At 61.5% G+C, this 25,797-nt stretch overlaps 1 protein-coding gene across 5 annotated transcripts; it reads right to left on the bottom strand.

Moving 5' to 3' along the window:
- Positions 1-508: 508 nt before the first annotated feature.
- On the bottom strand, positions 509-25,797 carry RHBDF2 (rhomboid 5 homolog 2). Of its 5 annotated transcripts, XM_049635645.1 has the most exons (20): positions 25,694-25,777; positions 20,932-20,989; positions 13,299-13,495; positions 10,000-10,165; positions 9,128-9,255; positions 8,394-8,589; positions 8,096-8,299; positions 7,147-7,275; positions 6,671-6,789; positions 6,333-6,527; positions 4,994-5,105; positions 4,716-4,790; positions 4,375-4,536; positions 3,978-4,087; positions 3,759-3,822; positions 3,575-3,669; positions 3,216-3,291; positions 2,962-3,062; positions 2,601-2,754; positions 509-1,873 (listed from the first exon to the last, which is right to left on the bottom strand). In XM_049635645.1, exons 4-20 carry the CDS (start codon positions 10,141-10,143, stop codon positions 1,454-1,456), a joined length of 2,484 nt encoding a protein of 827 aa, XP_049491602.1. In that variant the 5' UTR covers positions 10,144-10,165; positions 13,299-13,495; positions 20,932-20,989; positions 25,694-25,777; the 3' UTR covers positions 509-1,453. The 5 variants fall into 5 exon arrangements, with proteins under 5 accessions (XP_049491602.1, XP_049491603.1, XP_049491605.1 ...); XM_049635646.1 differs by lacking the exon at positions 20,932-20,989 and having other exon boundaries at positions 25,694-25,797; XM_049635648.1 differs by lacking the exon at positions 25,694-25,777 and having other exon boundaries at positions 20,932-21,733.

The raw sequence follows: 25,797 nt of genomic DNA, 5'->3' as shown, positions 1-25,797 counted from the left end.
AGGCAGCATCGTTGTCCCCGTGGGTTGGGCCTGGTGCTCCGAAAGCCCTTACCCTCCCCAGCCTCACGGAGCCCCTTTCTCATCCTCTGCCCCGGAATGAGGGGTAGCTGGGATGAGGAAAGAGCAGAGGCTACCTCCTAGCTCAGCCCCTGGGCCCCCCACCCCTGGCCTCGGACCCCCTGGGTCCTCTCATCACTTCCCACGTGGCTCCTTGATGTGGGGTCAGGGCTGTGGGTGGGGCCCAGTGAACGGACGAGGGCTGCGCCTTCCCCCCACCGTCTCTGCCAGGGCCAGCCAGACCCTCACCGCCCCTGGGCTCCAGGCATTTAACCCGGCCCTCTCAAGGGACCCCCTGGGACCCCAAACCTGGTTTCTGGCCCAACCAATTCCCCCACAAGTTTTCCGCCATCCCTTTAGGCCGAGGCCCCGCCCCTGAGCGTGGCTGGCCCCGCACCCCAAAATAAAGTTCCAGCTTTCACTCTGCTAGAGCCCCTCGGGTCAAAAGCTGTTACTTCTAAAGAGTATCATTTAATACATTTGAGACATCATCCATATAAAGTTAGCGTTACTTTTAAAAATTAGAACCTTAATATAAACCAGTAAAAAATGGGTCTGACCGAGCCTTGGGCAACCCCTGGGGAACCCACCCCAACTCGGGCAGGAGTGAGTAGCCCAGTCCCCGCCCCAACTCGGACAGGAGTGAGGCAGAGTGGAGTAGGGCCGGCCTTCTCAAAGCCAGCCCCATGAGGCAGAACACTGACTCCGAGGGAGGGCCAAGAGGGACACAGAGGGGACAGCCTCTGTCTGCTCGGAACAAGCGCTCAGCTTCCCAGCCCAGCTGTGCCTCGTTGCTCTTTTCGGCCCCAGACCGTGGCAAAGCCCTTCCCACAAGTCTGCTCCAGGAGCGTTAAGGGCAGGCTCACCAGGCTACCGATGAACGAGGGGCCTGGGCTCTTAGGGCAGAGAGGGGAGGAGAAACAGGAAGGAGGGCTGGCATGTTGAGGCAGGCGTGGGAACCCTGGCCACGTCCCAGTAAGGGCACGCTCACAGCAATGTGGTGTGTGTGTGTGTGTGTGTGTGGCCGGGGGGGCACCAGCAGAGGCTGAGGGGGGTGACGGGCGAAGCCTGAGGACCTTGGGAAAGAAAGAAGCCCACCCCTAGGCAGTGGTCCCGCCAGCAGGGGAGCGACGGGCGGGCATGGCCCGGAGCCCCTGAGCTGCAGAGAAGCCCGTGCGCGGAGTGTCCCCCAGCCTGAGGAAGGGGGCGCCTCGCTGCCCCGGGGGAACCCGCCTTTGTGACCGTCTCGCCTGGTGGAGGGAGGGCCCGGGCCCCTGGCAGTGGGTCTCCGGAGCGCGGGGGAGGGGGCGCTCTGCAGCCCGGCCCGGGCCCCGGGCCCCGGGCCCTCAGCGCCCCGTGAGCAGCAGCGATGCCCCGTCCGGGGGGGGGCAGGGGGTCAGTGCAGCACCTGGTCCAGCTCGTACTTCTCGCAGAAGCGGCTGGTGAAGGGGAAGCAGGTGAGGTACTCGATCCAGGGCCAGTGCACGGGGTGGACGTAGAGCCAGATGACCAGAGAGGCGAAGAGGCCGGCGAAGACCAGCAGCGAGACCAGGATGAGGGCCCTCTTGCGGTACTTGTCGCTGGTGCCGAAGGTGATGTAGGGCAGGAAGGCGAAGGCCAGCAGCAGGCCGCTGAGGAAGCCGAAGATGTGGGCGATGTTGTCGATCCAGGGCAGGAGGCCGCAGACGAACAGGAAGAGTACGATGGCCGACAGGTTGAGGAAGGCCTTCCAGGGCCGCTCCAGCAGCTGCCAGCTCTGAAAGAGCTCCACGAAGAGGCAGGCGAGGAGGCCGAACTGCGACCCGGCCGGGCCCACCTGGGGCGGGAGGGGGAGGGGAGAAGGGTCATTTCCAGGCGCCCCAGGGGGAAGCCCGGAGCCCCCGGGGACCCGGGTCAGCCTATGGGTGGGCTCCTCCCAGGCGCGGGGACCCTGAACCTGGGGCGGGGGCGGGGACGGGGTCAGGGAGCAGCCGCAGCAGCTGGGCCACAGCTGGGCTTGCGGCACCCACGTTTTCTGCAAACCCTGAGGGCCTACTACGGGCCCAGTGGGCGGTCAGTGCAATCAACGCGACAGACAAGCCCACTCCAGGCAGCGAACGGCGGGACAGACAGACCCTGAGCGAGCCAACAGCGTTAGACTGAACCGATCAAAAAACTCGCCGTTTCCGTGAGTCTAGAGTGGCTGGGCGTTGGCGATTCCATACAGCTCAACCCACAGTTATGTGACAGGCAGGTAGGCAGGCAGGCAGGCAGGCAGGGTGGCGGTCACAAAGAGAAACGAAGCAGAGGCGAACAAAAGGAGGGACAAGATCTGGGAAAGTCGGAAGGGACGCCTGAGCAGGACCCGGGGGCAGTGCTGTTCCCTGCACCCGGGGATTAGGGGATCGGCCACTAAGCCCACAGCTTAGCTGTCCATCTGCTGTTGAACCTGGCGTGGGAGGGCGCCGTGTGTCCCTGTGGCAGAGCCAGTGGGGGGGGTGGGGGGGGGGGGGGGGAGCAGCAGAGCCGGCCCCGCCCCCTGCCCTGCCCCTCCGAGTGCCTACCTCCGCCCGGTAGGGGAGGAAGAGGGCGCTGGCGAGGTTGCCGGTGATGCCGCTGAGGATAAAGATGATGGCGATGCGGTGCCAGCCGGCCAGCTTCTCCAGGTCCCGCAGGATGGTCATTTGGAAGACCACAGACACGAAGCAGTGCACCACGCTGGGGAGGGGGGCGCACCAGGCATCAGCCGTCCCGCCTCGCCTCTGCCTGCGGCTGCCAGCCAGGCACTGCAGGGGCAGCGGGGTCTGGAGGCTCGTGGCGGCTGCGCGCTGGCCCGGGAGCCCTCCTCCGGGGGTCTGGGGGGCGGGGGCGGGCAGACATCACAGGGGCCTGGCGGGGAGGGGCGGGCAGCGAGGGGCCTTTTACCCAGCGTGGAGGAACAGAGACAGCCAGAGCCTGTAGAACTGATCTGGGACCTCGGGGTTGAGGAAGGGCAGCAGCCCACACACCTTGTCCAAGCAGTGCACCTGGGGGCAAGCGCGTGGAGGTCAGTGCCCTCGACCCAGCTGGCCCTGACGTGGGGGGGGCAGAGCCGGGTACCTGCTGCGGGAGGGTACCAGCTCCAGGAGGCTGCGGCGCTCTCCTCCTTACGCTCAGGGCCCCGCCAGGCCCTGCCTCACCTGGGAGCAGAGTGTTGCCTCTTCGTGGAAATAGCCGTGCATGAATTCACAGTATTCCCGGGTGGTGATCTCACAGCTGGAGGGACAAGGAGGCCAGGGAATGCGTCAGGGCCCTGAGGACTCCTGCCCGTTCACCTGCTGCTCAAGGCCTGGCCACAGCAGGCATCGCTGGCGGGAAGGGGGTGCCGCTCTGCGGGGACCACAGCTCCGGGGCAAGCTCCCTTTCATTCTACTCACGCCACGGGTGACCCCAGAGTCACCAGGTAGGGAGGACACTGGCCCGGGGTGGCGGGTGGTGCCAGAGGATGAGAGGAAGCTCTGGGCGGGGTGCCCGGGGCAGAGTGCCCGGGCTGGCTCACCTGCCCTTGGTGCCGATGCAGCACGGGCGGCCCTTGATCTGGCAGTCCATGTGCAGGAAGCCCGTGCGGTTACTCTTGGCCTGCTCCGTGCAGATCTGCCGGGACGGACACCGGGTTGGGCCCGGGCAGCGGCAGGCACCCCCTCCCTGCCCTTGCTAGACCATGCTCCACCCCGGACACTCACTGGCCACTTGGTGATGTCGTCGGGCCAGATGTGGGCGCCGCTAGAGGCTGGCTCCTCACAGGTTCTGGAGGCAGGGGTGAGAGGGGGCAAAATGAGGAGCTGTGCCCCGCCCCCCAGCCTGCCACACTCCCCTCCAACATCCCTGCAGGAGCCAGGGGCAGGATACGCAAGGCCGTCTTCTCATGGGTGGCCCAGCGGTGGGCCACCCTGGGAGCGTACCTGGGGTCCTGATGGCACACTGCCCCCGATGTCCGCCTCTGGCCCAGATCAGACTTGTCCATGGGGGGGCCCGTGTCATCCTGCCACTTGACAAAAGTGGCCAAAGTCTCCTGGAGGGCGGAGGAGGGTTGGTTACGACTAGGCGAATGTCCCCGTGAGAGTGGGCAAAGGAGCCTCCAGGACAGGGGCTCTTCCCCTCGTCCCCAGGGCTCAGACCCATCTCCCAGACCTCTACCCCCGGCTGACGTTCCCAAGACCTGGCTTCCGCTCCTCTGGGGAGGTCGGCACCCTCCCCGTGCTGGCCCGTGTACAGGGGTGTGTGGGGCCGGGAAGGAGGGAGGGGATGGTCCTCCAGGGGCCCTCCCCAAGGCTAGGGCAAGCGGAGGGCCGGCCCTACCGAGCAGTCTTTCCGCTGGGTCTGGATGCAGCCCGAGTGGTCGTTCTGGACACAGCAGCCCGAGTCCCGCTCAAGGTCTCGCTCCCGAAGCACCAGCTGGTCGATCTGCTGGTCCTTCCGGATGCAGGGCGAGAACTTGGCTCCCAGGTGGATCAAATCGATCTGGGGGAGGGCAGAGAGTAAGCGTGGGCCCCGACCTGGCCACTCTGTTGAGTCTCCCCTGAGGGCCCCCTGACGAGGGGGGGGGGGTCCCCTGGGCAAGCCGACCCCCTGCCCAGCTGGGGGTGACGGGGCCCAGGGCCTTCCTGCTGTGGTGCTGTCCCACCCGCCGGGCCCCTCACCGAGCTGGGGCCGATCCAGAAGTTCTCCTGCTGGATGTACTTCACGCTCTCATACACACCTTTGTTCCTGAGCACCTGGGGCAGGGGCAGAGGGAGGGCGGTCAGGGGGTTCCCCATGCCAGGGTAGGGCTGAGGGGTGAAGCTGTGGTGAGCCCAGAGCACCCTCCTGCACGGGCCAGGTTGTGGCCACGGGAGGGATTCGGTGGCCGACGACGCTTGATGCCTCTCGGGCGGGTGGGACCCCCGGAGCGGAGCACCCCTAACTTAGCCTGGCTCACCAGCTGGGTGGTGACGTGCTGGGCAAAGCCCACGGGTGCAATGCCATACGTGCAGATCACCAGCAGCGTGATGATGATGTGGACGAAGGTCAGCCAGTAGGTGAAGTAGGGCCTGGGGACACAAGCCTGGGGTCAGCGGAGCCGAACCCACATCCCATCCCTCAGCCTGTCGAGCCCGTCCCCCATCAGCTCCCTTTCTATTCCCCTCCAACTCATCCTTCGTCACAGTGACATCACAGCCCCTACAGGGGGCGCCTGGGTGGGTCAGTCGGTTAAGCGTCCGACTTCAGCTCAGGTCACGATCTCACGGTTCGTGAGTTCGAGCCCCGCATCGGGCTCTCTGCTATCAGCACGGGTCCTCTGTATCCCTCTGCCCCTCCCCCACTTGTTCTCTCTCTCTCTCTCTCTCTCTCTCTCTCTCCCTCTCTCTCTCTCTCTCAAAAACAAATACGCGTTAAAAAAAAATGCACTCCAACATGTCTCTCCCTGCTTAAAACCCTTAGATGGCTTCCTGCCACCTTGGAATTAAGTCCAACATCGCCCCCTCCTGCTGGCTGCAAGGCCTTGCTGTGCCCACCCACATTCTTCTCTTACAGTTCCTGGAACAAACCACAATCCTCGCGGCCCCAGGGCCTTTGCACACGGTGCCTCTTTTGTCAGAAATGCTCTTCACATCTCTCTTTACCCGGCTAACTCCTGCTCACGCCGGCTGCACCCCTCCTCACCAGTTCACTCTCATTCTCCGTCCTCCTTGGGACGCTTGCTATCCTTGTTATTACTTATTTATAATCGGGGTTTAATGTCTGTCAGGTCACTGCCCATCGCACACTGGGAGGACTGCCCTCCTCCAATCCTCTAATTTCCCCCAAGGTCTCTGTGCACATCCTGCCCCACGCTCCCCTCACTCATAGTCCAAGGTTCTGACCGTCCCTCTGGCCCACCGGGCCCTCCCGGTCTCTCCTGTCGGAGCTGTTCTGGGGCCAGTGGGGGATAGCACTCAACGAACGCTTGTCGACTCACTGCTTTCGGGAGCCAGGCTGAGGATCCAGGCCGAGGAAGCAGGGAGGGGGAGGAGGCAGCAAAGCGCCCGGGGACCCCTCCCTGGTGACGCACATGCTCGCAGGGCAACCCCGGGGACTCGTCCCTGCTGTCCTCGCCCACAGGGGGTGCTCGCCAAATGCCGGCTCAGTGAGTAAGGGGGCTGCTGCAGGCGAGGGTCCTGGGGAAGCCGGAAGCTCCCAGGCCTCCCGGGGTGGCCCTCGGCCCTCCTGCCCTCTGCCTGCACCTGAGAGCGGGGACGCCGCCCACAACGCCCGGAGCTGGCCGCCTCGCGGCTCACCGGTGGCTGTCGAAGCTCTCCAGCTGGCGCTGCACGGTGCTGCTGATGCTGCGGCGGTAGCTGCGGTTCAGCCAGTTGCCCACCACGCCCAGGCCGTAGTGCCGCCTCTTGCGGTCAAAGGCAAAGTGCTTCACCTTGGAGGCGATGCGCCTGCTGCGCCTGGCCCCGGGCGCCGGGGCTCGGCCCGAGTCCTTCCTGGTGGGAGAGGGCTCTCAGCCTGCTGCCCCTTCCCCCGCACATCCCAGAAGGGGGCCCGGGAGGGACCTGCTGTGGGCTGGGGGAGCCCTTCCCCACTGCACCACTTCCCTCCGCTTGGAGGAAGGCTGCCCAGAACTCACAGAGGGACCTGCACCCCATCGGGGGAGACCGGGGAGGCCGAGCGTGGGATCCCCCGGAAGTAGCTGGCAGAGAGCGGGGGAGACTCAAACACATCGTCGGGCATGGAGCTCATTTCTTCCTGGGGTGGGGTGGAGCGGGGGACACAGAGAAAGACAGTGTGAGGAGTCACTGTCCCAAATACTGCTCCCAACAGCTCAATCCAAGGACAGAACAAAGCGGGACAGGCTCTTGGGGAGGGAGGTGCAGGGCATGTGCCTGGGAGCCCTCGCAATGATTTCCCTGTTGGCACCTGCCCCGCCAGGTCCCTGACGGAGAGACAGGGGCCCAGGAGCTCCGCAAGGCAGCATATCCCTCCAACCAGGGGGCCCTTGGATCCGTCAGGGGCTCCTGGCAGCGCACGATCAAGGCCAGGTCACCAGTCCTAACTCCCAGGCCACCCCGTACCCTATTCCCGAGGCCCACACCCCATGCTTGCCTTACTAAAAAATGAGGAGTCAAATGTGTCTGCCCCATCGACCACGTCCTCCTCCAGGAAGCTGGGGTAGGCAAAGCTGCGTTTGATCACCCGGCACCGCTGTCCCGTGGCATCCAGCACGGAGCGCCCCTGTGACAGGGCAGAGGCACGGGCATCAGGCCCCCCCTCCAAAGGGACTGTCAAGCCCATCCTCCCTGGGCAGAGCGTGGCCGGAGACAGGGCACCATCTTCCATAGCCCTGAACGTAGCGCTCTCTCCGCAGTTGGCCGTTTTCCTCTCCCTGCTGACGTCCTGCCCTCTGGCTTGGGCAGCTAGCTCGCCACCACTCGTCCCGCACCCTTACTCCCCAAAACTCGGGCCATCTCCCCCAGCCCCAGCTCCGCGGCACGGCACACCGTGCCCCTGCCCCCCCCTCTCTGACCCCCACGTGCCACGCCCCCTCCTACCTCCGGGCCTCTGCGTGGGCCCTTCCCTCTGCTGAGAAAGCTATTCCTCTTTTGGGGAACTTCTCCTTATTTTTCTGGGCTCAGCTCAAGTGGCTTCCCTGACACGAGCCCCTCTCCTGCACCGACCCCGGCACTTATCACACTGACTAGTGACAACTGCCCCCTCGGGACTGGGGGCTCTCCCAGGGCAGGGACACTGGCTCCTGTCACTCTGCAGCCCCCGTGCCCAGCACATCATAGGGGCCGAGTAAACTCGGGTGAACTGACTGCACATGTCACTTCCGACTTGCCCAGCCCGTGTCGGTGCAGAACCCGGCTTCCCAAACCCTGGAGCGCTGGGGCTGGAAGGCCATGGGCCAGGCCCCGGGCCTCTCTGCCGGGTAACCTCATGCATCCGCTGCCCTTGGCACGGAGGGATGCGCCCAGGTGAGCTCTTGGGGGATGCTCTGGGGGGAACAGAGAGGGAGGGAGGGGCGGCGGGGGCCGGGCAGAGGCATCTTCACCTTGAGGAGGGCGGCGGCAGCCTGAAAGCTCATGTGGGCCACAGACATCCTCTTGCGGCGGGGCAGGTGGGAGTAGCCAGAGCGGACGCTGGTGAAGGATGTGAGGGACAGGACCCCAGGGGTCAGGGGCGGGTGTGGGGCATGGGGCCTGTCCACCTCGTCCGGGTGGCGGAACGCCCGTCCTCGGGCCAGTGGATCCACAATCTGGAAGAGAGGGAGGGAGGGAGGGAGGGAGCAGGTCGGGCCCCTGGGGTGTCCCCTGCCACTGCCGCCGCCCCTCCCTCTCCCCCAAACCCACCTTGGGCATCTTGCAGGGTTTTGGAGACTCGGTGCCCTGGAAGGATGGCACCTCCTGGCTGGGGAGCTCCAGGTCCCGCTGGCACGAGGCCTTGAGGCGGCCGTAGCGGACGCTGCAGTGGTGCAGGCTCCTGCGTTGCCAATGCTGCCGCTTCACCTCCCAGTCGCCGCTGACCCCGAACCACTGGGCCGTGCCCCTGCGGGAGCCGAGAGCGCCGCGGGGGTGGGCACGCCGCGGGGATGAAGACCAATGCGGGCCAGGGCACATGCAGGGGGGACGCAGGGTGGCAGGGTGCCATGCACTTGGGTGCAGGGGAGGGGACGTGGGAGGTGACAGCATGTGTGGGCAGGGGACGACAGGCGACAAGGCACGTGTGTGTGCAGTGGAGGGGGACAGATCGGCTCCCCCCTTTTGCCCCTGGGTTGGTACCCAATGACCAGCTAAAAGGGGTGGGCAGGCCTCCGGGAGCCACTCTGTGGGCCGGTGCCTCCCCCCCACCCCGCTCCTTGACCCACGCCCGCAGGCTCCACCCTGTGACTTTCTACAAGGCACACATTGCCCTTGGGCCTCAGTTTCCCCCCCGGAACACGGTGTTAACAGATTCTCACGTTCCAGCCCTGCAGGGAGGGCCGCTCATTAAGGCCTTCCTGCTCCTTCTAGGAAGGGGACCCAGGGGCCAGGCCCGGAGAAGGTCCGTAGGGCTGCCGGGGACGGGGGGCGGGAAGGGTGCTCACTTTCGAATGCTCTGGGACAGGGAGGCCTGGCGGCGGAAGCCTGGGCGCTTCTCTGAGCTGCCCTCCTGCCATCGTCCCCGTGGCTCCTGGAGGCTGACACTCTTCACGTAGGCTGGGTTCCTGGGCCTCTGTGGGAGGACAGGCTAGGACTTGGTGGAGCCCAGAGCCCGGGCTGGCTCTTTTTTGGCTCTCTACGTGAGAGCACCATGGAGAACAAGCCTCACCCCCAATTTACACGCCCTGAGCTGCTTTCCTTCCAAATGTAAAGTCACCATCTTTTAACTCTTCAGTGACCCCCAGCGTGATTTCCTAGCTCCTGGTGCCCTGTAGGAGGAAGAGCCCCCCGGGGTGAGTGGGTGGCACCAACACAGCACCCCTTTATGCCCCAGGACACTGTTTCAAGCCTGCTCTCAATGAGCCCTTTATGGAGCGCTGGTCCAGCCTGTTGGAAACGTTGCTCATTTCCATTCTCCACGGGAGCCAGGCGCCGCGGGGTCAGGCTGCTGATGCCCAGCGCGGGGGCCCCTTCCCCCAAGTGTGACAGCCCTCGCCCCTGGGCGGGGTGGTGTGGCGGGGCCCAGACAGAAAGGGAAACAGCCAGTCCTGGGTGGAACCGGGAGGCTTTCTCAGGACCACACATCCCACCGGGAGACCCACAGCGATCACCGGGAGACCGGGCACCTGCGCTCGGGGCCCGCTCACTGTGACATCTGGAAAGGCAGGAGGGGGCACAGGCCTAAGTCAGGGGCTACACAGGCAGCTGGGGCTCAGGCAGAAGGGGCCTCCTCCGCCCGAACAGTGCTGTGTGGGCACGGCTGTTGTCTGGGGCAGGGCGGCGAGCCTCCAGGCTGCCCCCTCACCTGTCCCTTTACCTGGGGCAGCATGCTGGCCTGCTCGCCAGGGGCCGCGGTCTCGGGTGGAGGGATGGTGATGGACAGATTGGGCGGCTTCCGGCTCTGCAGGCGGCTGCTGGACACGGAGGAGACGCTCTCGCCATTCTTGTCAGCGGAGGCCATGGCGGGCAGGGGGGCAGCGTGGCTGGAATAGAAACAGGGAGGGGGGCACGAGTGTGTCGAGAGGTGGCAAGACAGGAGGGGACCGGGGACTGGGCAGGTGGCCCAGGTCAGGCCTAACTAACTCTGGGGTCTAAACCTCGCCACAAGAGACCGAATCTGACCTGGGTGGGGTATTATTGCAAGAAGGTCTATTTCCGCCCTTTGTCCTTCGTTTGCATTCCAGGCCGGCAGGGGCCTGAGAAATCCCCACCTTTCCACCTCCTCCCACTGCAGGACCACACCCAGAAAGGAGCCTGAGGGCAAAGGACTGAGCTGCCAGGTGACCTTGGCCGCCTTGTCAGCCTGGTCAAAGTAGGCCAGGGGCCAGAGGGCATCTTCTTGGGACCCAGAGCCCTGCCTTTGATCTCGGGGCAGGGCCTGGGGGAGGACCAGGAGAAGGCTCCGGGGCCACCCAGTGCGCTGGCCACAAAGAAGAGGTCCACAGCTGTGCGGGGAGCAGGTGCTTTCTGGGTTTCTAGCAAGGAAGTGGCTGCGCGGCCTGATTGCAGATAGAGAGAAAGCCACCGTGCTGGTTCCTGTCCCCTGGGCTGCCTGGTTCCTTTTTCAAAGGTAACTGAAATTGCCACCTGTCTGGTACTTCTCTCTTTTCATGGAGGAAAAACGCTATATCCTAACCATAAAAGTGACATGTGCTCAGACCCAGAAGACCTATAAAGCAGACAGTGAGCTCATGGCCTGCCTGTCACCCCACCTGCCACCAAACAGCCTCTTTGCAGCTGGAAAAGGACACACATACTTGGGTTCTACACACGCTCCTGCCACAACTTTTCTTCCATAGTGTGTGCGTCTTGTCCCATCAATGCACACAGAGCTACCCTATTTTTCTTGTTTTTAACGTGTATTTATTCTTGAGACACAGAGACAGTGTGAGTGGGGGAGGGGCAGAGAGAGAGGGAGACACAGAATCTGAAGCAGGCTCCAGGCTCTAAGCTGTCCCCACAGAGCCTGACGTGGGGCGGAGCTCGAACTCACAAACCGTGAGATCATGACCTGAGCTGAAGTTGGACGCCTAACCAACCGAGCCACCCAGGTGTCCCTTCTTTTTCTTTTCTTAAAAAATGTTTATCTATTTGAAGGACAGTGGGGGGTGGGGTGGGGCACAGAGACAGGGAGATAGAGAATCCCCGAGCAGGATCAGCGCAGAGCCCGACACGGGGCTTGAACTCACGAACCGTGAGATCACGACCGAGCCGAAATCAAGAGTTGGTCACACTTAACCCACTGACCCACACCAGCGCCCCTAGATTTCATTGAGTGACTACCAAGATTTCATTGAGTGGAACATACCAAGATTAAACCAATTCCAGACTGATGGCTGCTGAGGGTGTTTTCGGCATTTTGGACTTGTGCCTGGTGCTCACCGACACCCCTGCCTAGACCCAGATCGGGTCCTTGTCCCAGCACTAACCCAAGACAAACTTCCAGAAGTGGAGTTGCTGGGTTGAAGAGTAAGTTCATCTTGAATATCAATGGATCTTGGAAAATGGCCTTGCCTGAAGGAGGTGGCAATTTACTGACTCCGCCCCCATCTGGGGCTTTTCTACTCTCACTTGGGTCACCAACCCCCACTTCCCCTTTGACTCCACCAGAATCAAGGCCCCCTGCCTGTTCTCTTCTCTCCCTTTCATCCCTCATTCTGCCCTTTTCCTGGCTAAAATCTGCGGCTACTTTCTCTCCCCACTTCCCGAAGCTGCTGGAGCGGGTTTGGTTTCTCCTCCCCTCCTGTAAGGCCAGGGGCGCCACATCCACCTGCTGATACAGTGGGGCTGACCCCGGCTGTGCACGGACGTGGGGAGTCACGCGGGAGCCCTCCGGGTAAGGGCATGTGGGGCCGACGTGTGACAGAGGGTGACAGCAGCCACGTTTGTCCCGAGTCTGTCCGTCCCCTCCATCTCCACCTCTCACCCGAAGGACCACAGGCAGCCTCCCGAACACTCCACCCGCCGCCCCTCAAGCCCCCACCCGCATGACCGTCCTCTACGTAACAACAAAAGTCACCTTTTAAAAGCACCAATCACACCACATCACTCTCTGCTCAACAGTGTCCCACGATTTCCCATTCTCCCTTAAAACGGACTCCAAGCTTCTCACTGGGGCCTTTGAGCCCTGAATGGCTGTGTCTCCTCCTTGCCCCTGACCCGGCCACTCTAGGCCCCCGACTGTCTCGCACCTGCTAAGCTCGGCTAGGGGCGCCGAGGGGTCACGGTCAAAAGCACGCTGCAGGTGGGTGGTTCTGGGCTTGACCTGCACAGAGGCCCGCACTTGACCACAGGTCACCCAAGCCCTCACCTTATAATGGGGGAAAGACCTCCCCCCCCAACCAAGAGAGGCGCCCTGGGCATCAGATGACAGAATGCACGACACACGCCCAGGCTGTATGCGCACACAGAAACGTGGGCGGGAATGTTCACGGCAGCATGATCAGCAGGGCCCAAAGGTGGAAACGACCCCAATGCCCATCAACAGACAAACGGACCAACAGAAGGTCCCACATACACACGATGGAATGATTAGTCACAAACAGGAGAGCAGCGCTGACATGGTCCAGCAGGGATGAACTTCAAGGATGTTTATGCTAACCGCAAGAAGCCAGACACAAGGGACGCCTGGGTGGCGCAGTTGGTTAAGTGGTCGACTTGATTTCCGCTGAGGTCGTGATCTCATGGCTCTCATGGCTCTGTGCTGAATTAAATGTGAATTACAGCTCAATGAAGCTGTTAAAAAAGTCTCAGGCAGGTGCTCCCCAAACGTCAGGCCTCTGCCTGCGCTGGTCCCTCCATCCCCATGTCAGATCATCACAGGGTGGGACAGGTAGCTCCTTCCTCTCACTCTGGTTCCAGCCGGAGCGCTGCCTCCTCCGAGGGGCCCCCCCTTGACTGCCTGCAGCAGCCCCCTGGCCCTCCCCTCCCTTCAAGTCTCTCCGTCACTCTACCCGGGTTGCCTCCCTCTCTCTCTGCCTTGTTCACTGCTGTGCCTCCACCTCCAGAGGAGTCCCGGCCGGCCGCAGACAGCATCAGTTCGTACGTGTCGAAAAGCAAACAAATAAGCAAACAGTTGCTGCCCCTCCCCCCACCCCCTGCTAACCGGGTTCCTACCTTCGGATCTGGGCTGAGCTCACAGCTTCCTGGGTCTTGTCGCAGGGGTCTTTAGAGCATGATCTAGTATGTTCTAGTCCTTCCCTCACTCTCTGCAGATGCTCTGGGGTCAAGTTTCAGCTGTGTGGGCAGGTGCACAGACGCAAAGGCAGCCGGTTCCAGGCCGAGCAGGGCAGCTCCTTAGGCGCGCGCAGTCTCTAAGGAAGGAAGGGCAGACTCAAGCAGGCGCGTTGGGACCAAAGGACCTTTTAATCTTCCTGACCTCAGTCTCTGCATCTGTAAAACGGGGTAATCCCACCGGCCTCGTGGGTGAGGGGTTAAAGGCTATGTTCTCGCCACCTGGAGTAAGAACCCCTCTTGGCGGTGAGCTGGGTGCTCAGACGGTCGGGCAGCCAGGGGGGGTCCAGCCTCAGAGGGTTTGCCTAAAAAGCCACCTGCAAGCCCCCACCCCCTCTCTGGGCTAGGAACCCCAAATCAGGGTGGCCTCTACTTTATTTTTCCTGTTTCAACATAACTTCACTACACACGTTTAACTTAAGGTGCTGGCTGTCTTCTGATCAACATTTCCTTTCTTCAAAAAAAATTGTTTTTGGGGGGAGCGCCTGGGTGGCTCAGTCAGTTGAGCGTCCGACTTCGGCGCAGGTCGTGATCTCGCGGTTTGTGGGTTCGAGCCCCGCGTCGGGCTCCGTGCTGACAGCTCCGAGCCTGGAGCCTGTTTCGGATTCTGTGTCCCCCACTTTCTCTATGCCCCTCCCCCGCTCACGCTCTGTCTCTCTCAAAAGCAAATAAACATTTATTCACTTTTGAGAGAGACAGAGCGTGAGCGGGGGAGGGACAGAGAGAGAGAGGGAGACCAGAATCAGGAGCTGGCTCCAGGCCCTGAGCTGTCAGCACGGAGCCCGACCCGGGGCTCGAACTCACAAACCGCGAGATCACGACCCGCGCCGAAGTCGGACGCTCAACTGACTGAACCACCCAGGTTCCCTTCAACATTTCCTCTCGATTAGAGTAAGGCAGGTATTTCAGACAGTGTTCAAATGATTCAGAAGTCGTATTCGGTTTTTTTTTTTTTTTAGAACATTTTTTAAAATGTTTATTGAGAGAGAGAAAGAAAAAGAGGGAGACAGACCAAGCAGGTGCCACACTCAGTAGAGAGCCCAACGTGGGACTTGATCCCATGAACCGTGAGATCACGACCTGAGCTGAAGCCAAGAGTCAGACGCTTAACCGACTGAGCCACCCAGATGCCCCACAAGTTGTGTTCATTCTTTAAACGATTTATCCAGGTCACATCCACACAACATAAGATCAAGCATCTGAAGGTAAAGAACTCTGTGATATTTCGCTCTAGGAGCTCCTGCACAGGGCACACTCGGCAGCAGACCCTCGGGGAGCAGAACCCTGACAGCTACAAGAGGCAGGACAGGTCAAGTATTCCCGTGCAACCAGGCCTGGCTTGGCCCTTCACATGCATTACCCCATTTTGTCCTCAAGACACCTTTCAAAACAGACATCTGCCATCGCTCCCCTTTTGTGGCTGGGAAGGGAGGAGGCTCAGAGGGGTTAAGTAACTTGCCCAAGCTCACACAGCCAGGAAGGGAACAGCTGGGTCTCTTTAAGAAACAGGAGCCACCCCCCCCACCCAGCCCAAAGCTAGAGCACACTGGGGGCTGGACGGCCCCCTATCAGGGTGACAGTGGAGTCCAGCCCAGAGGGAAATTATACTCAAAAGCACTTAGACTCTGTTCCTCAGAGGCCCGGGGTTACCAAGAGGAGCCCAAGGGGCTACCGTGAGGCCCACCAGAGGCTGGGGGCAGGTCTGCGCCCTCCCTCTGACTTCACGGGGCAACAAAGGCTTCCAACCATAGGGGGAACTTGGGGGGGGGGGAGTGGGCGCCAGAGGGGGTCCTGAGGAAGAGCTGGGGGCCCGGGATGTTTCTGCTTTGGGTTTGACCAACAGACTCAAGCATCCTTCTTTCTACTGCAAAGTGCTGGGAGACCCGACCCCACACCTCAGGGCAGACTGGCCGTGGACGATGAGGCCGCCCAGAGATCACGGGCAGATGGGCCTTAGCATTGGGCCAGCCGGCTCCTCAGATCCCACTTCGCGTCTGCTCTGGGGACAGCTCCCAGACAACAGCCTCACCTGGGGCCCCTGCACGGAAAGTTCTCCAATTTAGTCTCCTTTGGGACCAGGGTGCAGTGAGAGGGCACCAGGCAGGCACTGTCCTGGGAAACTGGCACCAAGGAGGGAGGGAGGCAGGCTGTGGAGGAAGGCTGGGAGAATAGGGCTGCCGAGTCCAAGCTTGGGTGAGCTCATCAAGCAGGTAGGATCCTTCTGGAACTCAGGGCTGGTCACACTTGCCTGGAGTAGATACCCAGGGCCCTTCAGAACCTGCCCCGACCCCCACCTGATACACCAGTGTCCCTGCAGATTCCCAAACCCTCACTTTCTTGTCTGAGGCCCTGCACCTCCCCTGGCCGCACTAGGCTCCACCTTGTCCGCCTGGGTGACGCCAGGTGAAATGTCACCTCCTCCAGGAAGTCTGCCCTGTCACCAGACAGAACCAACCACTTTCTCACTTGCCTCTCCTGGCATTCTGCAGAGATCTGCCTGTGCGTAGGCCTGGGCCCTGGGCAGAGGCAGGTCTGGGCAGAGGCAGGTCTGGAATAATCAGGCCCCTGCTAAGGGCTGATGGGATGGGAGGCAGGTGGGGGGGGGGGAACGTATGCATGGCTGCAGACTGTCAGTCCACATGGACCCTGGACCAAAACTACCTCCCCCCATCCTGCACCCAGCCCACTCTGGAAAGCTCCACAAAGTGCCCACTGCCCTGCTGTGGCTCTGTGACCAGATGCTGTCCCAGGATGAGCCCCCACTGGGTCCCCCGTTCCCCCCTCCCCAGCACAGCCCAGACTCCCCAGCCTAGGACCCGCTGTGTTGCAGACCATCTGTGCCACTGTCTTGACAGAAATGAGGGCAGACACAACCTTAGGCGGTAGGACTGGGGAGACTGGACCGGCCCCAGGGCACTTCTGGGGGTCACGGGGAGAAGCGGCCTGGCCCTGGAGAACAGACGCAGGGCTGCGCGCGTGCCTTCCTGGGGCGCAGCATGGTACCCAAGACTGTTTTCACCATCTTCGTGGCCAAGGCCACGTCCTGGCCTGTAAAGAAACGTCACCCTCCCCCCTTTCCTTCACTGCTAAGCCAGGGACTTGGACGAGGTGATGGCCCAGCATCGATGCCCACGAGGCCCACACATTTAGTACAAAACACCACTTTCCCACAGCCCCTCTCCACCATGGAGGGGTGAGCCTGCTCCTGAGACTGACCCCACACTTGTGCAGAAGCACCAGAATCCCAGTTCCTTCCCGAGAGCGGCAGGGGGCAGAGGGTAGGGCCGGTAGTGTGGTGGGGTCATGGAGGAGCCCAGACAGAAAGTGCTGGAGTTTTGGGAGCACCCCGCCCCACACATGTCTCCCACGCCCCAGAAATGCTTGCTCACTGCAGAGGAAATTGTGACATCCTGGGACCGGGCTTCCTCCTGGCCCACAGTCACATCCGCTTCTCCGAGACCCCCTGGGTTGGTGCAGCGGCCAGCCTCCGGGTCGGGGTGGGGGGAGCGTGGAGAGTCTGAGAGCCTGTCCCACCCAGCGAGGCCAATGCCACCTGCCCAAGCTGGATCCTGGCCTCGCTGGGGCCCTCCCCGAGAAGGACCTTCAGCCCCTGCCCAGGGTAGTTGGAAGACTTCGAAGGGGCTTGGGTAGGGAGAGGGGACTGAGGGTGGAGCCCGTCCGTCGTGGGGTGGGGTGGGGCAGATCCAAAGAAAAAGTGAAGTGCACAGTTCAAATGACCCAGAGGGACCCAGGGGCTGACACTGTCACCCCTGCACCACGCCCACGACCCGTGGTGTGACCCAGCTGCCGGCAGCCAGGCGCACATGACAGAAACGGAGACTCAGAAACCACTCAGTGATGCCCACAGAAAACCCGGTTTCCTCACAAAGGGTGGGGCTGGACATTACCAGCCAAGCCCTATCCCGACAGTCGCAACCGGGCCTCGGCCGGAGAGGTCCCCTGCCCCCGATCTACCAGCGCACGTCCAGACGGGGCGCTGGAGGGGCCCCCAATCCCCTCCCCACCTGCCTGTCACCGATGCACCCTAGCAGGTGTCTGAATGTTCCCCTGGTCTTGACGGGGTCTCCGGAATCCCCAGCCTCTGAGGACTTCACGACCCAGGACAGGGAGTGAGCCGCAGCAGCTGACATCAGCGTGTAGCCTGCGTGTGGCCAGAATTGGGGACCAAGGGGAGGGAGGGAGGGAGGGGTTCGGGCAAGGGGCGAGCATGCCCTCCAGTAGAGGACAGAGGGAGACCACTACGAGCCACCAGATCGGATCAGGAAGTTCAGGGGACCTCCTCCGGCGGGGGGGGGGGCGCGGCGCAGGTCCCCTGATCCGAGGAAATAAAGAAACCGCCACTTGGCCGTGGGTGAGTGGGCCACGGGAGGTCCAGAGGGAAGGGAGGCGGCTCGGGGCTGCGGGGAACCTGTCTGTCCCCTGATGAATCACAGGATGACAGGATGACGGCCAGGGGCAAGGAAGTGGCCTCTCTCCCCTGTTTCCCTGTCATAGAAACTGAAACCGGCCTGTCCCTCCGCCACAGCCCTTCTGGGAACCAGGTCGTTTTTAGAAAGCTGCGAAGAGGAAGCTGGCCCTCACCCACTGTGCAACCCCCAGGCAAACCCTGGCTTCTGCTGACCTCGGGAAGTTGCTCTAGCTCGAGGCCCAGGCGCTTATGTAAAGGCGGTCGTTTGTCTAACCCGTCTCCCTACGGGCTTCCTGATGGCCAGTGACTCACCCGCGCACCTCCCTGCCCTGCTGAGTGGGGCCGGGAGCAAAGGCCGGGAAAGTGCAGAGGCGACTCTGAGGGCCGGGGATCAGGACTCAGGAAGGCAAAGGACGCGGGGAGACGGGAAGGGAAGGGACCACCACGTCCCCCTTGGAGGCTTTGAACTCCAAGTCACTCCCCGGTCAGAGTTAGAGAAGCCAGCAGGAAGTGTCCGCGGGCCTCTCCGTCCCTTCCGGCCAGCACCCACTTCCCCACTATACTGGCACCTGTGCTCAGCCCAGCCTCACCCTGCCCTGCACAGGGAGAGGCCGCACCCACAGAGGACCCCGGCCCAGAGAGCCCCCATGTCTTCACCCCGACACCTTTAAGGGCTTTGCTCACACTCAGTTCAGAAGGTAAAGAATGGAGAGGAGGGGGCACAGTCAGGGGCTCGAGGACCTGCTGGCTTGTCCCCACTGTCCCCACCAGACCCCAGGTTCTGGATTCCCCTTGACCCAGTTAGAGTGGCTTAGGTAGCAGGGCCGACCACAGACCCAGGAAGCGGGCCCCGGGCTCCAGGCTGAGGCTGTGAGCCTGTGGGAGTCCGGGGTGGGGAGGCCAAGTTCTTAGAGCGCCGCAGACCCCGATGCCCCTTTGTAGTACGCATCAGCTTTCTCAGGACCTTGCGCCAGCAGGGCGGGCGGAGATGTGAAGGCCCCGTCCTCTGTGGGGGCCCTGGGCCCAGGAAACTGGCTGAGCTGGATGCAGCAGCCGCTGGCAACATGCAGGGGCAGGCAGGCGGCACTCAATGCCGCCACGTGTCCCCAGCTGGACACAGTGCTGGGCCCTGCCCTCCCAGGTGCCCTCTGGGACTTTCTGGACTCCAGAAGCTGCTCGTAGAAGCACACGAGGGGACAGCAGCTGAGCAGGGATGCACGTGCCCTTCCACACCCCAGGAAAGCAGCAGCTCGCAGAGCCTAGGGGCCAAGTGCAGCTTGGGGACCATAGAAGAAAGGGAACACAGGGGCCCGTCCTGGGGTGCTCTGCCCAACGGCCCAGCCTCCTCTGGGAAGGTGACACGTTCTGTCCCAGTTCTGTTACTCCCTGAGCATCACAGTGAAGAAGGGAGGAGGCAGGGGGGCTAGGCAGCTGGGTGGCTCAGTTGGCTGAGTGTCGGTTGAGCTCAGGTCGTGCAGTTTGAGCCCCGCATCGGGCTCACTGTATTGAAGCTGAGGTCGGCACACGTGGAGCCCACGTCAGGTCCTCTGTCCCTCTCTCTCTGCCCCTGTCCCGCTTGCTCTCGCTCTCTCTCTCAAACATAAACTTTGTCTGTCTAAAAAAAATTGTTTTGTAATGTTCATTTTTGAGAGAGAGGGAGACACAGAATTCAAACCAGGCTCAGGCTCTGAGTTGTCAGCACAGAGCCCGACGTGGGGATCGAACCCACAAACTGTGAGAACCTGAGCCAAAGTTGGACGTTTAACAGACTGAGCCACTCAGGTGTCCCCAAAAAAAAAAAAATTAAAAAAAAAAAAAAAAAAAAAAAAGGAAGTGGCATCGGGGGGCCAGAGGCCCTGACTCTTTCTGGGCCAGATACCGGGGCAGAAGAGGCTCCTAGAAAGGGAGGACACACCACTGGACGCCATGTTGACCCGAGCTTGGTGCGGACTTGGGCTTTGCTCCAAACAGGCAAGAGGATCTGTCTCTCTTAGGATCCTGCCGTGCTGGGAATTGGTTTTTGTTGTGTTTTCAAGTTTATAATTATTATAATTTCATAATCTCTGCATCCAACGTGGGGCTGGAACTCACAACCTTGAGATCAAGAGCCAACCCTTGAACCAACCCAGCCGGGTGCCCCTGGCAGTTGGGTTTTCACTGGCTGAGGCCCAGCCCATGCTCAGTGGTTGGGGGAAGGATGGGGTCCAACATCGGTTGGGGAGCGGGGCAGGCCTACTTCACCCCTGCTGGAAGCTCCCTGACACCGAGGGGTGACCATACTGTTTCCAGACAAGACCACACTCAGCACCCAGAGCAGGGCTCTGTCTTGAGTTTGCAAGGGTGGGGTCCACCTACTTTCCACCCACCTCTTTGTGGCCTGGCTCCAGACGGTGAAAAGACAGTCCAACTGGGGCACCTGGGAGGCTCCGTCGGTTAAGTGACTCTTGACCTTGGCATAGGTTGTGATGTCACGATTCATAGGTTCAAGCCCCAGCTCAGAGCCTACTTGGGACTCTGTCTCTCCCTCTGCCCCTTCCCCCCTTTCTCTCTCGTATGCTCTCTCTCAAAAGAAAAAAACACTGTCCAACTGGGGGAGACTGGTGCCCAGCCCTAAATGCTGTGTGCTTCAGGCAAGCCACTTCACATCTCTGACCCCAGTCTGTTTATGCATAGCCTCCCGGGAGTCTGAAATCTAGGTGGCTTTGTCACCATTAGCCAGGGCTCACTTGGGTGGACATTCAGCAGAGGGACAAAGGCTTGCCATAGTTTATGGAGAGGTAAGCACCTTGCCCACGACCACTCAGCCGGAAGTCAGGCCCTGGGCTGTCCTGGGTCCCCCTCACTTTTGGAGGCCCAGGCCGGCCCCACGGCTGGGAGGGAGCATGCCAGGCAAACAGTTTTCAGCTTGTAAACACTCATTAAGGAGCTAATAAACCTGACTTTCCAGAACCCTGCCCTGGAGCTTGCTGCTTCCCTCCAAGGGGCTGGTCCCAGCCCCAGTGGCTGCTAGACCTTCAGGGCCCTTGGACCCGGGCTCATCCAGGCCATTCAGACAGGGGAATGTGGGGATTTGTAAACCCTACTCACCGAAGTCCCTGCGTCACTTTGGGGCAGCATGGATTCTCCTGTTGAGGAATGAGGAGGGCTGCGGGGAGGACAGAGACAGGACTCAAACCCTGGCCTGGCCACCTACTTGCTGGGAGACTCTGAGCAATTTGCCAGAGGAAACTGAGCCTCGGTTTCCTCTGCTGTGAAATGGGGGGATGCCTCCCCCATCCAACAGAGAGGACATGAGATTATGAATGCACAGAGCCTAGGCCGCTATCGCTGGCCAGTGATCGGTAGCTTCTTTTATTCCTGGTTGACCACGGCTCACTTGGGTCCCTACATCTGAGCCAAGAGCCCCAGTGGTGACTGATCTCTATTTGACAGGTGGGGAAACTGAGGCTCAGAGAAGTCAAGTCACCTGTCCAAGGCCCCAGAGTTAGGGGGTAGTGATGCCTCTTGCCACCCTGGCACTGGTGGGGCAAAGCGGCCACAAAATGGGCCTGGGGTGGTGACCGAGTGGTCCATGGGCTGCGGGCGAGTGTAGGTGTGGGCCTCTGAGACTCAGGAGTCCCTCCCAGCAGCCCCTAGGCAGAAATGACATCACCTGGCACTTAGGTAGTGCTTCTCAGCTTATCACAGGGTTTTCTCAAACATTCTCTCACACTGCCCTTATCTCATCATCACCAGTGAGATCAAGGGCTCAGGCCAGATTTTAGTGCCAAGTCCTGCTCTGGCCCCATCCCACAGCGGGTCCCCCACCTCCTGTCTCAGGCCTTCTGGGGGCCACCCTGGAGGCCTGACCTGGGGAGGGCCATCCGGAGAGGACAAAGATGCTTCCTGCCGTCCGGCAGGGGCGGGACCCCCCCCCCCCCCCCCCCGAGGATGCTCTTGGCACAGGCTGTGGGGCCGCACGTGGGAGGGAGAGGAGGCAACCAAGGCTCTGAATGGCTTACCCCGTTCCTGGCCCCAAGAGCCCGGCCGGAGGGAGCAGAGCTGAGGGTCACCACCGCCATGACCCCCTCGCCCCCCCATCACAAAAGTTGGGGGGGGGGACAGGGAAAAGCCCCGGCTGGGAGAAGCCAACAGTTCCTGGTCTGAGACTCCACTCCCACTTGGAAACCCACCCTCCCGTTCCCTCTTCCCTCCGCCTCTCGGAGCTGAGGTTCCCCACCCCGGATCAGCCCCCCTATAGAGTAATTCTAGCACTGTTCCCCAGCATGTTCTTATCGAGTCCTCCCCAGAGCCCACGAGGCAAGGCCCCTGTCGTCCCCACGGGCCTGTGCCAAGGGCCACAGACACGCTCCTAACAGCAGGCGTGATGCCACTATCGTGGCAGCTCCTACCTCAGGCTCCCGGCCCCCCAAGACTTCACGTGCGACACCACTGGAATCCTCCCGGCAACTCGTCCCGAGGCTCTGTTACCCCACTGTATAGCTGAAGAAACTGAGGCACGGGCTCTAAGTGACCCTCATCCTACCGACCACTATCTCGTAGGCCACTGTGCCCGCCAGCTTCTTGGCTCCCCACGCTGGGAATCCCCCTCCTACCGCCCTCCCACCCTCCTGGCCGGCATCCCTGATTGGCATTGCCCACTTAGCTCCGACCATTTTCCTAGCACCCCGCCCCCACAACATGCCTTCTGGCAGCGTCTGAACGGCAGACAAATGACTTGTGTCTGGGTCCCCGGGTAAGCGCACACAGTGACGGAATGTGGACGCAGTGCTCCTACTTCCCTGAAGACGAGGTGATGAATTCTTATTTACACACCTCCAACTCCCATTAGGGAAGCAACACTAACTTTATGGGCTGTGTGGGAAAAGCCCTTGTTTTCCCCCCAGTGACGGGACAGGTGGGGCCACGTGCCCTGGCCTGTATCCTCGGAGCTGGCTTCGCCCGGTCGCCTTCCCAGCCCAGCCACCACGGGTGAGTTTGGCCTGCACTCCCAGTGGCCACTGACGTCCCCGCCAGTCCTCCCCCCAGCCTGGCTCAGCTGGATGGGAACCCGGGAGCAAACGGGTGAGCTCACTCCGGAAATCCCCGAGGGTGGCCAGGGTAACACTGCTCCAAAGTGGGTGGTACAGGCCGGAGGGGATGTGCAGAGATGGGGGGGGGGGGGGGAGGCAGCCCAGAGAGCACATCTCCCCAGATGCCGCACCGCGAGGCAGGCGGGAGGCTGGGGCCACCCCGATGCTGCTACCACTCGTCCTGAACCAAAAAGAAGTGGCAGGTGGCTCGCTGAAGTCACCCGGACAGGAGCAGGTACGGGCATGCACAGACACACCCCCTCGGCGTCTTCCTGCTCTTATCTGCCGTCTCATCGGGCACAGTCTGTCGTAGGTTGACGGGAACCCTCTGAAGGGCTCCAGCCACCGGTAAAAACACCACCACCGACGAAGAGCCAGGCTCAGACCCCGGCGGCCTCTACAAGGTATTTGTGCCGCGATTAATTCGTCCTCTGAGAAGAACAGAAGTGCCCTCCTGGGCAGTGTGGGTCTGTGCGTGTGTGGGATACCACGGAGACCTACAGCTCACAAATGAGCGAAGCAGATAGGAGTCAGCTGGCCGTTTACCAGCAGGTGGCACAAGGTTTTGGGGCTGGGCCTGGGAACCGCAGCCCAGGTTCAATATCAGGCTCTACTGCTTAATTCCTGAGCAGCTTTGCACAAGTCTTGAATGCTGCTTTGTGCCACGAGAGACACTAAAGACAGAGGCCCCTGTTTCGGGGTTTTCGATCAACAAAAAGATGGCAGTGCCATTCCAGTGCCATTTAAACTTTTGAAGTTTAAAAGCAAAACAGCCGACAACAACGAAAAACAAAACCCACCAAAAAAACCCCCCAGAAACTGCCACCTGCCCTCTTGCCCTGCCAGAGTTCTGGGTGGGTCCAGGAGGCCAGGGTCCAGAAGTGAACAGAACGTGGACAATGGACACTGTCAGGAAATGGGAAGGGAGGGCAGTGGAGTGGCCCGGGCTCCTGGGCAGGGACCATGTCTTCATTCCATCCCATCCTTCGAGGACAGCACCCCCCCCGCCCCAGCCCCCGAGAACTGAGCCAACATTTCTGAGCCCCATTCAAAGGACTCGTCCCTACTGGGGTCCCCCTGGCCTGCCCCCTTGGCTAACATCAGGAGCAGGGGCTGCCTCGCTCTGCCAGCAGGGGGGGCCCACCCTGGGGCCTCTTGTCTAACCCAGGGTTCCCACAAGCCACAGAGGACCTTTTTATTGCCGGAGGGAAGCAGATTGGAGAGCCACAAGGAACTAGAAGCCTGTCAGTCCTTGGATGTTATTTTCCTGGTGTAAATAACCAGAAGAGTTAGGTGTCAGGTCAGAAGGGAAAATTCCAGCAGGTCACATGGCATTAGGCGTCCATGCCTGTCTCAGCAATCCAGCTTTGGGAAAATCTATGAGAACAGAGTTGTCCCCATTCCCTCCCCCCCAACCAGGCGGATATTTGAGCTGGAGGGCTGTCCTGGCTCACCCTGCATGGGAGGCTGCCTTAGGGGTGAAGCACTCCAGGACTGAGCCTTGAGAGGGCCCTGTGCCCAGCCCCTGGGACTCAGCTCCTCCCCCACAGCACCCAGACCTGCTTCCTGTAGGGCCCCCCCTTTGAGCAGGGAAGAGGCAGGCTGATGGCACCAAAGGAAGTCCTATTGCTGGGGGAATAACTGCCCTCACAATTTAAGTTTACTCTGTTCTTCTCCTGACCCCTGGGGAAACTGAGGCAAGCAGGGGCAGTCCAGAAGTAACTTGACGGGCCAGGTGCGGCTCCGGGGTCTTTCAACCTCAGCGCAGCAGTGACATTTTGAGCTGGTTAATTCTCTGTGGTGGGAAGCTGCCCTGTGCACCGTAAGACGTTTTTAGCAGCATCCCTGGCCTGTACCCACCAGATGCCAGTGGGAACACTCTCCTCCTTCTCCTGAGTTGTGACAACCAAAATGTCTCCAGACATGATCAAGTATCTCCTGGCACCAAAAATCAGTCCCCTGCTTGCCCCTCTGCCCTCGCTACGAAGTGGCAGGAACACAGAGGCTGGGCTCATCCTTTTACCAGCAAATGTCACGAACGCGGGGTCCTAAATTATTTGGGAACCAGAAGCCAGTTCACGTGTGGGGTCATCTGGCAAGTCTCCCCCTCGCCCCCTTTAGCCTTTCACCCAGTTAGGCAGGGGCTGAGACCTCAGCTTCCCCTCTGCCCTGGGATGGGAGAGTATGTCTAGCAGACATAATCCTTTCTAACCCGCACCTAACCCAAGGCCCTTGCAGCAACAGAGGGGACTGCTGGGTCCAATTTCTGAGCTCCGACCTAAACTTGCTGTGAGTCCACTCTCCCGCACCTGTTTCCACCCTGGCGAGGCTGAAAGCGGCCAGGCGGCGGCCCGCTGCTCGTCCAGGAAGAGAAAGGGGAGGGAAGGGTCTGAGTTCCAGGAGCTTCTGAAACGAAGGCGAGACTGCGCGGTCCCGTACCCAGACAGTCCCCTCTCTTCCTCCCGGGGGCTTTACACTTCTGCTCAATCGTCGTGCCCCCTACATCTGGTGACCCGTGGCCAAGGGACCTCTTAGGCGTCTCGCCCCGGCCGAACCCCAGGGACCGGCAGCCCGGGTCCAGCAGCCCCGTCCGAGCCCAGCCCCGGCCTCTAGCCTCGGGCGCGGCCCACGTGGGGCCCGAGCGCTCCGCAGGTCGGGCGCCCTCGCGGGCCCCGCACAGCAGCCCCAGGCCGGGCTCGCGCCGGACCCCGCGGACCCCTCTGACGCCTGCGGCCCGGCCGCCGCGTGCCGAGCTCCGCCCTTCACCCCGCGCTCACCTCCCTGCGGCCCCACGTCCCCGGGACGCAGCTCCGAGCGGCGCCGGCCAGCGGCTGGGCGGTGGCTCCCGGGGGCGGGGCCCCGGCGCTCCGCCTCTTCCCTA

Source organism: Panthera uncia, chromosome E1 (genome assembly GCF_023721935.1).
Source record: "Panthera uncia isolate 11264 chromosome E1, Puncia_PCG_1.0, whole genome shotgun sequence".
Taxonomy (NCBI): Eukaryota; Metazoa; Chordata; class Mammalia; order Carnivora; family Felidae; genus Panthera; species Panthera uncia.
The sequence above is the reverse complement of the archived record's forward strand: the minus strand, read 5'-3'. Positions and strand labels throughout refer to the sequence as shown.